This window comes from Molossus molossus, unplaced genomic scaffold (assembly GCF_014108415.1).
Source record: "Molossus molossus isolate mMolMol1 unplaced genomic scaffold, mMolMol1.p scaffold_m16_p_11, whole genome shotgun sequence".
Lineage (NCBI taxonomy): Eukaryota > Metazoa > Chordata > Mammalia > Chiroptera > Molossidae > Molossus > Molossus molossus.
The window spans coordinates 98,084,142-98,100,708 of record NW_023425346.1 but is presented as its reverse complement, the minus strand read 5'-3'; the positions used below and the strand labels follow the sequence as shown (position 1 = coordinate 98,100,708).

Below are 16,567 nucleotides of genomic sequence, written 5' to 3'. Positions count from 1 at the left end.
AGGTATCACAGACACATTATCTCTAACACTGAAAACGACTCTACATCCAAAATCTACAAGGTAAACTTTATCCTCACCATGTCACAAATAAGAAAACTGAAGTTCAAGAGTTAGTGGCATTCTCAATACCAAATAGCTAATAAGTAGAGCCAGGATTCAAAACCAGGTTTATCTAGCACATAAATACCTGTTCTTTCAATTACATGAACCTGCCTGCTACATGGAGCTTGTCTTTAAAGGTCTTCATTCAGGCATCAAATCTTCTATGAAACTTTCCCTATCATTTACATATTTCATGGATAGCTCAAAGAAAGGAAATGCTATAATGTACTGTAACAAAGTGTGTATACTTAGAATGCAAACTCCTTGAGGTTATATGGATCCAAGTAACACCAGTGCCTCCCACAGTGTATGACATAGACCAAGTGATCAATAAATATTTGTGGAATCACCACTAAACAAAGATATGAAGCCCTACCTATTATAGATTAAACCTCATTAAAACAAACAGTTCTCATCATACTGAGGTATACTTTTATATAGAAAGTTTCTGAAACGTGGAATCTAGGAAGAAATTTGTTACTATTTCTTGACATATGCATTTGCTTCAATAAAGTAAATGTTCCTCACTATCTTACAAAGGGGTACACAGAATTTCAGAAATCCAGAACAGTAAATATATATATATATATTTTCAAACCAAATACTTTAAATATATCAAAGGACCTGTGTTTATTAAAAGGACATCTTTATTATGCACATAATAAAATGCCAAGTCCACTTGAAAAGTATCGGACTGTTGGCTTCACTTTAAAACCAAAGTTGCCCAACATAAGCCACTTAACTCTTATTTGTAAATGAAAATCATGAACCAGACAATGTCTAAGATAACCCTAGCTCTATGATTCTGGGGTAATTAAATAGTATCACTAATGTCAACATCTCAGAGTGCTTCCCTGACTACACAATCTAAAAGTACCTCTCAGAGGAGTCTCTCCTGTCATACTATTTTAGTGCATAATTAACCCTAACATTTTTCTCATTTAATCACCATCTATCTCCCCCACTAGAATGTAAGCACTAAGAGAACAGGAGCTTTGCTGTATTTATCAGAACATCCCACAACTTCACACAGAACCTCCCAGGCACCCAATAAATATTTGTTTATGAAATAATAGCCATGGAAGACTAATCATGTCTCCTTTAGTCCAACTTAAAAAAAAAAAAAAAAAAAAGGTAAATCGTACACTACTGGGCATGTCTTGCATTTTCCAAATATGAGTTTTCTTATGTGTACGTCTCAGTATTAATTTTACACAGGTTTTTTTGTTTGTTTGTTTTGTTTTTTAATTTGGGGGGGACCAAATTATTGAAAGTATAGCACAAACAAAAAAAACACAAACGTAATTATATGTGTTGGAACAACAAAGCTCTTAAAAATGTTTAGTAACTACCACTTGAACTTACTTTGAATCTATCCTAATTGGTGCAAAAAAAACAATTTATCACGTCCAAAGTCGTCTGCAAACTTTCCAAAAAGCAATTCCACAGCAACAAAAATCGTATCAAAAATAAAGCTTAATGAACAAAGATGAACAAACACAAACCGTCCCAGTTCCTTCAAGACGGCAGCCTCCCATCTCCCCCGACTTCTGCATACAGCCAGGACACTCGGGTATTGATGAGGACTCTGCACAGATCCCACCACCATGTTTAGAATGACACAGCTCCTAGTCAATACCTCCTTTCCATTAAAACTTCCCCCAAACAAGACGCTCTTTGGACCACAAAGCTGGAACCCCTTCCACCGCACATCTGCTTCGCTGCCTCCCTCGCCCCAAATTAAGCCTCTGGAACTGTTCCCTCGGGATCCACCTCTCTGCCATCGAGACGTTTTAATCTAGTTACTATTTCTAAGTGCCTGCCACCCTCCTGGGGACGTGGGGACTCTGGGCGGCAGGGGGGAGGCCCAGGCTAGGCTTCTTCCCCGGCCCTCTCCCACCCCAGCTTCCCCCAACCCACTGGCCCGGCGCCCGGCAGGTGCCGCGCTCGGGTGGACGCGCCCGGCGGCCGAGGGGCGGGGCGCACAGGGACCCGCAGGGCCCTCGCCAGCTCCGCTCTTCCCCCTTGGGCTGCACCGACGGGTCAGCGCCCCTGGGCGCCGAGGCCCGAGGGAGCTGGCGCCGGCTCCGCGGGGGCCAGGGATGCTCGCCCCGGGCGCCGCGGCCTCCCCCCAAGCCCGCCCACGCCCCAGCCACGGAGGGAGCCCGGAGCCTGGACCCTCGCCCGGCGAAACCGAAAGCGCATCATCCCCGGAGCCGGGGCCGCGCGCATCCCAGCCGCCGGCGCCCCAACTGCCGCCCGGCGGCCCCACCGCGGCCCCGGCCCGGCCCCCGCCCCCCGCCGGCCCCGGCCCCGGCCCCGGCCCGGCCCCCGCCCCCACTCACAGGCTGCCGGAGCAGGAGGTGCACACGAACGAGCCGACCGTCATGTTCACGTAGGTGGGGCCGCGCTGGTCGCAGTCGAAGCACTTTCGGTTGTGCGGGAGGCCGGTCATGTCCCGCAGCATCTTCAGGTGCTTCTCCTCCTGCTTCCGCTTCGCGCTGGCCGCCATGGCCGCGGCGCCGAGGGAGGAGGCCAGCAGGGCCGGGAGCCGGGCGGCGCTGCGCCGGGGGCCCGCGGTCCCACGGGCCGCCCTGGCCGCGGCCGCCGCCCTCCGTCAGCGCGCGCCGCCCGCGCCGGACCGGGCCGCCGCCGCTCGACTCGACTGCGCTGGGCGCGGCGCGGGCGCTGCGGAGCGCGGACTGACCGGCCACACCAACCGGCCCGGCCGGGACAACCGCCGCCGCCGCCGCCACCTTCCCGACTTCTCCAGAGGGGAAAAGACGAGAAAGGGGGACGGCAAGAGGAGGCCCGCCCCGGACGGCCGGAGGCCAAGTGTCGGCCGGCGCCCCCTGCTGGCCAGGAGGAGTCACTGCGGCCACTCTGAGACCTGGGATCTAGCTGGGGCCAAGTAGGGAACACGGGAAGGTGATGATAAATAATAGACAGTATTTATTTTGAGCTGTGAGGTGTACCAAGCGCATTACATGAGTTACTTTTCTTGCCTATTAAAACTCTCCAAGGGCTTCCCAGGACTTTGGAGACAATTCCAGGTTATTCACGTGCCTAAAAAGCATTCCAGCATCTAGCCCAGCCTCCCTCACTTCATCCTGGTTTACCCTCACTGGATTTCTGTTTGCATCCTGACCACAGCAAGCTCCCTTCTGCCTCAAGACAGTTGCCCTACGTCAGGGTTTCTAAACTTGCCACAATGGACATTTAGGACTAGATCATTTTTGGTGTGGGGAGGTCTTTGCATTGTAGGATACTGAGCAGCATACCTGTCTTTGACCCACTAGATGCCAGAATAACCTCTTCCATAGCTGTGGCAACCAAAAACCCCCAGACATTGCCAGAGGTGCAGCAGTGGCAGAGGGAGATGAAATCAACCAAGCTGAAAGCCACCGGCTCTGCTTGGAAGGCTGCACCATCCATGCCTCCATGGCAGGCAACTTCCCTCAGCCCAATCAACACATTTAATGTTGCAGCCCACCTTCCTGTAAAGTTGCTCTCCAGGAATTTGCTGTGAGGTATTTTCTTCATCGTTCTAGCTGTTTGAAATCCTGCTTCTTATGTGGTGGTTACTATGGGCTATCTGGGAATCTCTCTTCAGGCTTCAAACAGCTCCCCCACCCCGAGCCCAGCCAGAGGCTAGGTGCTCAATGTTTATGGAATGAATGCATTCAGTATCTCATTTAGTCCTCACACAGGAACCCTTTGAAGTAAGCATCCTGGTTCTTTTCGTTTTACAAAATCTAGATATATATCCCAAGGATACATATGGGAAAGCTGGGATTCTAACCTAGGCAGTCGGACTGCAGGAGCCAAATCCCTTAATCACTGCAAGAATCCACAGGTGGCAGAATGTTAGAAACCCTTGCCGCCCCTCATTTCTCAGAGGAATAGAAGGATACCCAGAAAAGGGAGTTTTGAGGTCACTCAACTCTTGACTGGGAAAGCAGGATTAGAATCCAGGTTCCCTGTGTGCCAAGATCTCCCATGAAATTGACTACATGAATGTATCAAGTGTGACTTCATATTAATACTACTAATAATAATGTTTTAATATTAAAAGAAAGGGGCAAACAGGTTGGATTGGCCAATGGATTTTTTTAAATGTTCTATCATTGAAAATATCAAACTCCCATGAGCTCATGGCCCACCTTCAGCAATTATCAGCTCATGGTGAATGGGCTTTATCTATACCCGCCTCCCCCTCTCCCCCCTCCTTATTTTGAAGCAAATCAGATACCATGCCATTCATCTGAACATATTTTAGCTTGTGTTTGCTAAAAAATAAGAACTTTCTCTTTTATTTCAACCCCCAAACCAATAAGACATCTAAAAAATTAACAATAATTCCTTAAAATCATCAAATATCCCATCAGTGTTGAAGTTTCCAATTCTCTTTGTCAATGTTTAAAAAGGGGTTTTACAGCTTGTTGGAATCCACACACTGCATTTGGGTAACATGTTGCATAAAGTTTCTTTTAGTCTGTGAGTTTCCCCTCCATCTCCTTTTGTCCTGGCAACTCTGTTCCTTAAGGAACCGGACACTTTGTCATTTTGTTTCCCATAGTCCATGTCATTTGACATTATTCTCTATACTCTCTATTTCCAAACAATGTGTTGTTGGATCTAGGTCACTTGTATCCAGTTCGATCTGGGGGGGGGGGGGGGGCAACATCTTATTTCTTTGTGTTCTTCCATCAGGAGGCACATAACTGGACAGGGGAGTCTTTCTATCTTATCAGCTGAAGGATTTCTATAAAGAAAAACTTCCCCTCACCTACTGTTCAGTGGGTTAGAAAGGCAGCACACATGCTTGGTTCCTTTCTTTTATTCACAAATTTTCAAAATAATATATTGGTTTTGTATCGTCTTGCAATGGTGATTAATATCTTTCTCAGTGTCATTAGAAAATCAAGAATTTCAACCTGTTTGAGGTGTTTCATATCCTTGGTGCTTACATTGCTTCATCACTGGCCAATGAGAACCTCTTAAAGTCAGCTCTTGAGTCTTTTTAGCAACACCCTTGACTTAAGTTCAACTGGAATGTCATTGCCACAGGACTCTTGGCTGTTTAGAAGATGAGACATGTTCAGTTCTGGACTGATCTACCAGCCCCACTGGTTAAATATAAAGCACTGGCGGGCTCTTCTTCATCACCAACTAATCCACTTACCCAACAGCCAATGGCTTTCTTCTTTGTTTCTATACTTGTAAAGCTTACTTGTCATTTGTATGTTTTTTGCTTGTTCATCTCTCCATGGTCTGTCATCTGATAGGTGCCCAAACCAGAAGGTATGACTGCAGCGCCTTGTACAAACAGTTTAATAAGTGGTTGTTTTATTATTGTGTTGTTGTTTCAACGAGGCAGGAGAAGGTATTTCCAGAAGATGTTTCTTTCTGTAGGAAGGTGAAGTTCAGGTGACATACAGATGTTTTCTCCAAGTAGAGCTGAAAGTCCAAATCACCTGCTGAGTTTTGGTTTGTTTCACACCATCCATAATATCAAAGTGGGTTTCTACTTTGAAAAATCCCAAGAAGGGTTTTTAGTGTGTCAGGCAAGACTATTTATTAACTTCAGTTTTCTTACCCTAACAAAAACACAGAAGGAGGTATTATTATCCCACTTTATACGTGAGGTAAGTGAAGCTCTAAAAGGCCGGCTTGCCCAAGGCCACGCCGGAAATGAAGCATGAAGCTGGGATTTGAACTCAGATCTGGCTGTAAGGCGCCAGCGGCTGTGTCCAATAACTGAACACTAACCCTGCTGATTGGATTTGCAAAATAGAAATTACTTTCAGAGATGTTCGCACTACAGTCAGAGTGACCTTTCAAAATGCAAATGTGAGGCAGGCATCCCCAGTCTCCTCCCCTGGCCTTTCAGTAACTTCTAATCACTCTTAAAAGGAAAGGAAACTAGGAGGCCCAGAAGCCCTGCACAAGGGGCCTGCTTCCTGCCTACCTGTGAGGTCTCCCTGACCCTGCCTGGCCCCACTGTGCCTCCGGTGTCCTGGGCACCACCCTACGTCTCCGCCACTCTGCTCCAGCCCTTATCGGTTTGTGGCATTCCCTTTTCTTCCACCTCAGGGCCTTTTCACATGCTTGGTTGCTTCCCAAAACAGTCTTCCCTCTCCTCTTTACCTACTCATCCCTCAGATTCAGCTCAATATCTGTTTTTCAAAGATGCTACCCTGTTCTGCCTCACGGAGTCGGACCCCATAATACGTGCTCATAGTACCATGCACCTTTTCTCCAGTGCACTTACTGTGGTGGCTGTTTACATGGACTCATGGTTTTCAGTGAGGGTCCCTCAGCACCCCCCCCCCCCACCCCGCACTGCAGGCTTCATCCGGGAGAGGAACAGTTCTGTTTGCTCACCATTATTTCTCCAGCACTTAGCATGGGGCCTGGTACTTAAAGGGGCTCAATAAATACTGCTTGAGTGAATGGATAAAGGCAGCAACAGGGAGTCAGAGAATAAAGCTTCCCTCAGTTTTAGGCAGTAGGTTCAGCATTGTGTTTCTCGTTGTCTCTGTTGCTTTGGCTCCCAGAATGACTACAGTCCCATCAAAGTTACAATAGTTTCGTTAAGGAACTTGCAAATTCTGAAATCAAACCTCCGAGCTTGAGAATCTGAAACCTGGCTTGCTCAGAGACTCCCACCAGTCTTATCACCCGGGGTGACTCAGAGAAAATGTCCCGAACAAACCCTGGTGTTTGGAGAGGCCCCATAGAGCCAGCCAGCCAGCCAGCTGCCAACTCATCCTTAGCCACCCCACCCTCCGACCCTGCGGGCGAGGCCCAGAGCGGAGGCCCCTCTGTCTGCTCCAGAGCAAGGCAGGACAGGCAGGGACAAACATCACGCGAGGGCCTGCGGTGGCTTCCGAGCCCCGAGCTGGAGCAAGGAGAGGAGGGCTCCTCCACATCCCCGAAGGACTCAGATTTAGACTTTGACAGTGTCTCTAACTGCCTTCCCCACAGCGTCCACTGACAGAATAGAAAGACGTTGCCAGACACACGCGCGCGTTCCGTGTCCATCCTCGCCACCCGCAGCGCGCTAGGGAGTCACAGTCTTAACAAGTCCTGGATTGGCACAGTTGTTTCCTTTGTTTGCTTGTGTAATAAAAAAGCAAATGTGTTAAGTATATAATATATGCCACAGTTTTTTGTGGCCCTGTTTGAACATCTTTTCATGTTCTAATATTCTGGGAACCTTGACAAAATTGAAGTGTCCAGGCACCTTCTCTGAGGTGAGCCCCCTTATTCTCCAGGCCCCCAGACTCTGCCAGACCCAATCCTTCAGCACAGAGCCCCTCAGAAGCCCCTCCCCGATCCTCCCATGGCACCCAGTTTCAGGTGAGTGAGCGGGGTTGTTGGGGAACATCAATTCTCTGTTCTTGAGGTGTTCAGATCTTCCTTTCCTCCAGCACCCCCTCATGCCTGAAGCTGAGCTGGATTAGAGAGGAGTAAGCTGACAGTTGTGAACCTTTACAGTGCAGGAAAGCGAGGGCTGTGGGGTTTGCCTCTTTTATTAACATTCTTCTCTCCGCATGGCGTGACTTTTTCCGGGGGAGCCAATGCTAATTTGCACGGCCTGGTAAAGGAATGCACAGGCAAAGCCACGCTGCCCCGTGCACGCCCCCGGGCCCCTGCAGGTTTCACAGTGAGTAATCTCAGGGCCTCGTGTATAAAGCCCCGTGGAATAATATTCAACTCGAGTTTTTCCCCTTTTTTCTCTTGATAGCGCCTTCCTTTAGCTGTGGTTTGATTATTTTTAACATTGCTTCCCGACTTGCCATTTAATTTGTAAGAAGCAGTGAGATAGAAAAAGAAGGGGGTGGGGGGACCCTACAGAGCACCAGCAGACAGTGTGTGCTTCCTGGAAACGTGGGCGTGGTTTCTGGGTACACGCTCAGAGCACCAGTGCCGGGGGCCAGCGGGCTGTCACCTGGCCTTCTCCCTGCAGGAGCCCGCGGCAGTGAGGGCTGCACACCTGCCCCGCACCCCTCCAGTGTCTAAGACCTGCTCTCCTTCTGCCTGGGCCCATTTTATACTGTCCTTTGGAAACTTGGTCTCAGCAGCTGAATTCTGTCTGCTCAGAGACCAGGGGCTAGTCCTACCCTTCAGCTTGCCAGCCCATAGAAGGATTCTGCCAGTTGCTTGACCGATCCAACCTCAGCCCATTCCGGAAACCCAGGACAATGGCAGCTAGACTCCACTTACCAGTGATCAGAAAGGCATTTCCTGGATTTCAGAGGGAAATCAGAAGTAGCTTTCAGCTTTCATTCATTCATTCACTCAACTATCTGCCAGACACTGGGGATCTGGCAATGAACAAGCTTGTGTTCCTGGGATGGGGGAACAGTCAGTAAACAGGGTACCAAGGTGGGCCAGGTGATGCCAAGGACGCCCTGGAAAGTGAAGTAGGGGGAGGGGATACAGCATGAAAGGGGAGGTTGCTGCTAGTGGTCAGGGTGGGCCTGGAGGGAGGTGATGCTGGGAAAATTCTAAGCCTGGCACATGTCAGAGATCACAGGGCCTGGCACATGTCAGAGATCACAGGGCCTGGCACATGTCAGAGATCACAGGGCCTGGCACATGTCAGAGATCACAGGGCCTGGCGTGGAAACCCCGCAACCGAGCAGCCTCCCTTCCTCGTCAGTTTGCACCAGAATGCGGAGTCCCAGTCGCCTGTCGAGAACGTGAACCGTCGTCTTTGGAAGCCGAGGGAGAGAAAGGTCCCGCCGCTGGGGCAGGGGGACCTGGGTAAGAAACGCTCCATTCACATCGTCAATGGGACGTTGTTCTTGCCCGGCACTGTCAAGAGAAAGGGGACCTTCCCTTCTGGTTCAGCGGAAAGAAAGGGACCCCTGTGAGGAGAAAAACCTGCTCCAGTTATCAGAAAGCAGAAAGAAAAAAAAATCACCAGGGCGTGTGGGCCCCACCAAAAGTGAAAGTGGGCTCTACTTTCCTCTGTGTGGAATGGGTCTGAGCAGACACTTCAAAGGCGGTCTCTCAGGGAATTTTAGTGATGACGCTGTGTGAGCAACAGTGAGAACCACCGTTTCCCCTTTGAACTCACAGTGGAATGCCCTGCACCCTGAGGTCCCGGACTCTGCAGAAGCTGATGTGCTGAAACTCCCGGCGGCCAGCTTCCTCCCTCTATTCCACGCTGAGTGTTTCCTTCACTGCGTTTTGCTGGGATGATACAGAGGTAGACGTGTATGTAGTTTTAACGTCACCTCTCACGTGATGTGTTTGGTAGCAGATTGTCTGGAAAAGCATTTTAAATGAAATGGTAGAAACCCTTAAAGGCCAAAAGCCTGTGTGTTACACTAAAGGAAAAACCAGCTTCCACTTCTATGTACACGTACAACATAAAACTAAGTAGGAAACATAAAACACACACAGCCCTGGCCGGTTTTCTCAGTGCTTAGAGCATCGGCCTGTGGACCAAAGAGTCCTGGGTTCAATTCTGGTCAAGGGCACGTACCTTGGTTGCAGTTTGTCCCCAGCCCCGTTTGGTTTGGGGTCGTGTGGGTGGCAACCAATCGATGTGTCTCTCTCACATCGATGTTTTTTTCTCTCTCTCCCTCCCACTCTGTCTGAAGATAAAATGTAAAAATATCCTTGGGTCAGGATTAAACACACACACACACACACACACACACACACACACACACACACCTAAGTATGTTGATGTTGCAAAATGCTATATAAAGCTCAAACCTGTTCATTCAGTGCCACCATGGTTGACCTGAAGTGATGGCAACACTGTCTCTGACTTTTCTCTGGCTTGTTAAAAGACTAAGTATAAGGTGTGTGTGTGTGTGTGTGTGTGTGTGTGTGTATACTTTGGAGGTTTGCTGTTACTGTTCCATTTTATGCTTTTGTTCCAGTTTCATCTTTAATGGTTTGGAAGCCATTTTTGTAATGAGCAAATGCTCATGCTCTGTAGTAACTGTAGCCTGCATGCTGGATTAATAAAAGCAACTTAGTGTGTGCAAAAAAGAGTGGATCTCTAAAAACCCTCACCTCCTTCCTTTTCTATTTCTCACCAAATGCTGGCAGATAGGTTAGGGCTCATTACACTGCATGGGGTGAACTGAGCACAGAGTAAATCTCTTGAGCCCAATGAGTGATGTTGCCATGGCACCCCAGCCCCTGAGAAGGAAAGCAATATCACAGAACTCCAGGGTTCACAGCCCAGCAAGGGTGACGAACATTTCCTGGAACTCAGCGCCAGACGTCACAAAGCATGCCCTGTACCTTCCATACCCTCACACCAGCCTTTAACAGTAGATTTGATCATTATGCCCGTTTTACAGATGCAGAAACTAAGGCTCCCCAGTTGAGGACCTTGCCAAGATCATACAGCTGGGACGTAATGGAGCTGAGATTGAAGGTCAGTAGTGTGACATTGGAACCCACAAGTTACTCTCTACAATCAGTTAGATGCTCTTGAGAATGAAACCTGGCCCTACCTCATGGACAGCAGGAAAAGCCCCAAGGAGCGTAGACGTTCCTAGTATTGAGCTGGCCTCTGGGGGACAAAAGGGGGCTGGTGTAGCCAGAGGTTTCTGTTTCACAAGGATGCCATCCTGCCCCCAGAGCTTCGGGCTGTGCACTTGAAGGACCTGTTTCCACTCAGGAAGTTATTCAGATGAGGGAAAGTACTGAAAGGTTACACACACTGTGCTCCCACCGAGAAAATGTCTTCAGTATTCAGTGAGGTCATTTTTGCCCTGGAGAGTTGTCCTCCGTGAATGTGCATAGAGCCATATAGCAAAGTCCCCTCCACGGGTGGGGCAGCCCACGGGGCAAGTTTACAGGAAGCAGCCTATTGCCACCTTTACAGTAAGGATGGCTTACTGACGTATTATTAGTCTCCAGCCCCGAAGCTCTTCGTGATTCCAAAGGTTACAGGAAGGATTAAATGAGAAAATGTACTCATCACAACACCTGCATAGAGGGAAACCCTAGTCTTTCTTCTTAGTATCACAAATACCAAGTAAAATTCCATTTTCTTCACTCATTGTGTGCTGCTTGTAAGGCAGCAAGGCAACCACAACTGCAATTTAGCTGTGGTTTGCTAGAAGCTGCCGTAAGTGAACGCTTCTGGGTATCTGTCTGGCTACCCCTTGGCCAGAGCGATGCTGCACTCTGATTGGCTGAAGTCACTTGTGGTCTCAGTGGTCTGCAAGGCAGAGAAGTAATGCACTTGAACAACTATGCTTCACTCCATCTATACAAGTTTTTATTTGTCCTAAGTAAAAACTGGACAAAGTGCAGTTCAATAGATTCTGCAGATGAAATGCTCCAAACACATCTAACCGGAGAGGCTAAATGTTCATGTGGTGGAGTTTTATTTTGAGGGGCAGGAGGAGGATGTGTGTCTGTGTGCATTTAGGAAGTGCTGACAAGTTTCTTTAATTGTCCCTGGATCTCCTATGTGCACCTGCACGGGAGAGACAGCTCAGCAAGACGGTTGTGACACTGTCGAGACTCCAATCCTGGATGTCCCCTAGGAGCTTGAGCAAGTAACTTAACGTCTGTGCCTCTGTTTACTCACCTGTAAAATGGAGATGGTAATATCACCAACGTCATAAGGTTGCTATAAGATTAAGTGATTGAATATGCAAAAGACACTAAAAACAGTGTCTGGCAGACAGTAAGTACTCCACACGTGTTAGTTGTTATTATTATATTCCCTGCTCTTCCCATCAACCCTCTCCCCTCCCGTCTAGCCAGAGTAAGCAAACATGTAGTAGGTGTGTGTGCATATGTAATGGTTTCTGTTACAGCACCCTATTTTTAGTTCCATTTTCTTTCTTAATATCTAACGTAAAACATGAATACGATCTCATTAAAAAACACTTCCGACAATACTGGTGTGGGTTGAATAGTGTCCCCACAAATTCCCATTCACCAGGAACCTCAGGATGTGACCCTATTTGGCAACGGGGTCTTTGAAGATGTAATTAGCTGGGGATCTTGAGATGAGACCTTCCCGATGCAGAGTAGGCCTTGAAGGACTAGTGTCCTTTAGGAAGAGGTGAGGGCACACGGACGACGGCCATGTGACAATGGAGGCAGGGATTGGAGTGATGCAGCCACAAGCCAGGAACACCAGGGACCACCAGACCTCGAAAGAAGCCGGGAAGGAGTCTAGAACCTTCCGAAGGAGCATGGCCCTGCTGACCTCTTTCTTCTGGACTTCTCATCTCCAGAGCTGTGAACAACACACCCCTGCTGCTGTTGGCCACCCATGTGAGAACCTTTGTCACCGCAGTTCTGGGAAACAGGCTCACCCGGCTGGGAGAGCCAACGTCACGCATCCCCGTCCCCTCTCCCAGCGGGACAGTCACTTTATTGCCTTTGCAGACCTTTTTCTGTTCTCTGACACACATCTCTAACATATTTCATCTGGTTGACAAGAACCACGTTCAGTGAATGTAGCTAAACTGTCTTCATGACAGCGGCCCAACATGTCAGACCTTATGGCAGCAGGTGGCTGTGGCCCACAGCCAGGATTAGGGCTGCCTCTCCCAGGGGACCACAGGACCCAAGTTACTGCCTCTGACTTAAAGCCATTAAAAGAGAAGGAAATCTACCCTGGCCTGTGCGGCTCAGTTGGTTGAGCATCATCCCGTGCACTGAAGGCTCCCTGGGTGCATGTGCAGGTCCCCAGGTCATTGGTTGGTCCCTGGTCGGGGTGCATGCAGGAGGCAGCCGATTAATCTCTCTCTCTCCCTCTCCCTTCCTCTTACTCTAAAATCAATTTAGAAGAAATATTTAAAACAAATAATGAAATAAAATAAAAGACAAGGAAATCCTCCAGAACAGCGTTTCTTTTTTCTAAACTTGTGGGCTTTCTGAGTAATTATAACAACCCTGCTTCCTCTTTTTTATGCATTTTTAGTTGTACCTCAGTGATCTAAGATCTGGGTCCACTAATGGTGATAAAAGTCCATTCTCTGAAAGAACTAGAAGTTTCCATTTGAGAACGCTTTGCCACATCTCCCAGGGGTGAGCATGAAACTTAGTTAATGATTATGCTGAAGGAAGGGATCTTCACATACAAAGTTTCAAATGGCAAGAAGGTTAGAAATCACCTAGGCAGTGACTCTCGGCAGTTTGGGGGTTCCAGACCCTATTGAGAATCTGATAAAAGAAGCCAACCCTCCCATTTCCCTCAACTATGTACCGGACATAAAACATCATCTCAGGCCAGTCCTAGTACGCAGGCTCACTCCCTCTTGTTCACAGTGAGGGAAATCGGACTCCAGAAAGTAAAGCAGAAAAGGTCTCAGAGGGATCTGGTGGCAGAACCAGAACCAGAACCCAGATTCTCCCCAACCTACCATCTTCCTGAGGCTCTCTCTGTCCCAGTCCGAAGACCCCAGCTCACCAGTGTGGGTGACAAGGTTGGGAGAGGAGACCCGGAGAAAAGGAAAGCTCCTGATGGATGGAGCCAATGTCAGGGGAAGGGGACGGTCAACCCTTAGACACAGATGGTGGCCAGGACACCTGCTGGAGTCCCAGGACGTGGCACTCCTCCATTCGCCCCTAGGGCTAGCTCAATAGAAAAGAAATTGACCGTGCAAGGACAATTTAAGTAGCGATCTCTGCATTTCTGAAAGAAGTTGATATGTCTTCTTCAGGCCTCTTAAAAATAGAATAGCATCTCATCTTTCTCAGGTGATTTGCATGGAGACAGGTACAGAGCCCAGAGGACCAGCTAGTCAGGAGAGTTAAATGCGTGGTCTGAGCGCACCATGCCTGCTCCCGTGGCCTAGGGTAGGCATCGCCCATCTGCGTTGTACTGGTTCCAAACCGACACCAGGTGTGGCCTCCGAATTCTTCACAACTCAACACGTCAGAAGTTACTCCCAGTTGGCAGTGAGGTCTGCAACCCATTTGCCATCCCACAGCTGAATGACCTGGCAACATTGTTCTAGTCTCTTGTGATTGGATATTTTCCCGTGGTCTCAGTTGAATGTTGTGCTGGGTTTTCCTGGCTCAGCAGAGGCCTGGAGACCTCCCTTCTAGGGCAGCAGTCTCTCCTAAGGTTTCTTCTAGTAGCTGTTCTCCTGTAGTCTCAGTCATGTGAAATAATTGAGAACCCTAAGTATTCTTGCTTATAACTAACTTACGTTTACATAGACTATGAAGACAGCTCTTTAGACCTTTCAAGTTCAATCTTATTATTGCCCACAATTCTTGTTTGGGTCTTGATTATCGACACCCTCTTTTGTAGCAGGGATTTCTCTCTCTCTCTCTCTCTCTCTCTCTCTCTCTCTCTCTCTCTCTCCCCGAAATCGCTAAAGTTAGATTTTTGAAAAAGAAAAAAGCAGACTGGCATACGTCTACATTGCACCATGAAGTTCAAAGACAACGACTCAGTCAGGCGCGGTGTGGTAGTTGACATCCTGTCTCTCTAAACATTAACAAACGGGAGCTCTGTGTATCTGTTCATCAGTCAGATCACTGAGGACAGAGCCCAGTGCCGGTCCCCTTTCTTGACGCGGTTCTTCGCTGGCATGTCACCAAGCATTCCAGAACTACTTCTGGAATGTTCCAACCTCATATTTGCCTTGGTGCCCCTTAATTTGATTTGTCTTCTGTGATATACCTGCACTGCCCCCAAAGGAACGTGCCAACTTAGCTCATATTTAATGCTCCCCAAGTGGAAGAGGTCACATGCTAGGACCGGTACAGCCTCGTTGGGGAGGGTGGAGTGCAAAGAAGGGGCTGAGCAGGGAAGGGGGGGGAGTGTTGTGTTGTGTTTTGCTTTCTAGTTCTAAGTTTGGTTTAAAACCAGGTAAGCCAAGAAGGGTTCAATATTTTCTGATATGACTTGTAGAAACCATCTGGTCTCCCTGCTTCCACACCCAGCCTCCATTTCTGTCCATTCTCAATCTCATACCAAAGGGTCCTTTCAAATATTAAGCCGGTCACGTGGCTGCTCACCTCTGTGCTCTTTTGCAAGGTTCCCCTTCTCTGCTGCAGACACTCTGACCCGCTTGTCACATCAAGATCATACCAGGCTCCTGCCTGGGGCCTCTGCCCCAGCTGTTACCTCACTTCTCCCCATGTCACTTTCTCAGCAGAGCCTATCCCAGTGGCTCCTGCCACTCACTCCTGCACTCCCAGCTCCACGTCCCCTTTACCCTACTCTCCTTTTATTTTCTCCAGAGCACTTACGAACCTCCTAGATGCTCTGTCATTCTCTTGCGTATTATGTGTATTGCTTCTTATCTACCTATCTCCCGTAAGAACACAATCTCCAGGAGGACAAGAATCTTCGGCTTTTTCACTACTGTATTCTATGTGTCTTGACTAGTGCTAGGCACTTAATAGATGCTCAGTTAATGTTTGATGAATACACGGTTGAACGAATAAACCAGTGAATGAATAAAGCCTCTGTTCTGGAACAACTGCCGATTGGTAGCACAAGCCACCCCCGCAGGGTTTCTAAAGCAGAGAAAGGGGGAAACGCAACGTTAGGAAGAGGCTGTGCAGACGTAGCACTGACTTGCAAAACTTCCAGCAGGTAATTTCTACAGTCATTTGTTTTAACAACAAAAAAAAAGTTGTAGCAGTTCTTTTGGTCTTTCTGGCAAAAAAACAAACAGTCGCTTAGATTACTTGAGGCAAAAATGCATGTGCAAAGGGGTTATTTAAAAGTCATACATATTGTGCCAAGAGAAAGATGTTTTTGTGGTTGAAGGCTGGTTATGCTAACCACCTTCCAGTAGCTCTAATTTGCACGCAGTGAGCTTGTGGTATTCGGGGCCAAAGAGCCAGTGAGACCTGCCCTCCGGACCGAGGACAGCTGATAAAATGCGAAGCCCCAGGGCCACACGAGGGCCGTGTGCTGTGTCACCACTGCAGAACCAGCGTCCCATCCAGTGAGCTTATGCGGAGGAAGCAACCTCGACTCTGAACGCTCACGTTATCGGGCTGGAGAAAGACGTCATGATTCTAGGGAACAGAAAGTCTGGCACTTAAGCCCAATGAACGTGGGTCTATAAAACCCTGAAACTGAGGAAAGAGGGGAACACCACGCACAAGAGCCCTTCAGAGTGAAGGTGCCCCGCCTTTATGCTTCCTAAGGAGAATGAGCGCTGTGTGGGCGGCTGTTTTAAAGACTGAGGGTGTTTGCTGTCCCCCCAATGTACTCGGCAGAGGGGGTTTCCCCAATCCAGATGCCGATGTGACTGAACTGCCACCTTCTGTGCAAGTTTAGAAAATTCCAAGTCTAACCTTTTTCAAGCAACACGTAACTGCCAGGGCCTCATGGGAGGCGACACCAAATGGACGCTTTCCAGAGGAGTCTCTGAAAGGGTCAAAAGTCAAAGGTCACCAGCATTGTGATCACCTTGCATTCTTAGACAAGCTAGCCCCCTAAAAACACACGGGTCACACGATTAAACCTGGCTTGGATTTGCAA

At 48.4% G+C, this 16,567-nt stretch overlaps 1 protein-coding gene across 5 annotated transcripts in view; it reads right to left on the bottom strand.

Moving 5' to 3' along the window:
• The window catches only part of AGFG1 (ArfGAP with FG repeats 1), a 60,404-nt gene extending 57,730 nt beyond the window's left edge, over positions 1-2,674 (bottom strand). For 2 of the 5 annotated variants that reach the window (XM_036253612.1, XM_036253613.1), the window contains exon 1: positions 2,448-2,645. In XM_036253612.1, coding sequence (XP_036109505.1) covers positions 2,448-2,614 — 167 coding nt within the window. In that variant the 5' untranslated portion in view covers positions 2,615-2,645. Of the gene's footprint in view, positions 1-2,447 lie in introns of all 5 variants that reach the window. The other 3 variants (XM_036253615.1, XM_036253616.1, XM_036253617.1) reach the window with 3 other exon arrangements.
• Positions 2,675-16,567: the final 13,893 nt, after the last annotated feature.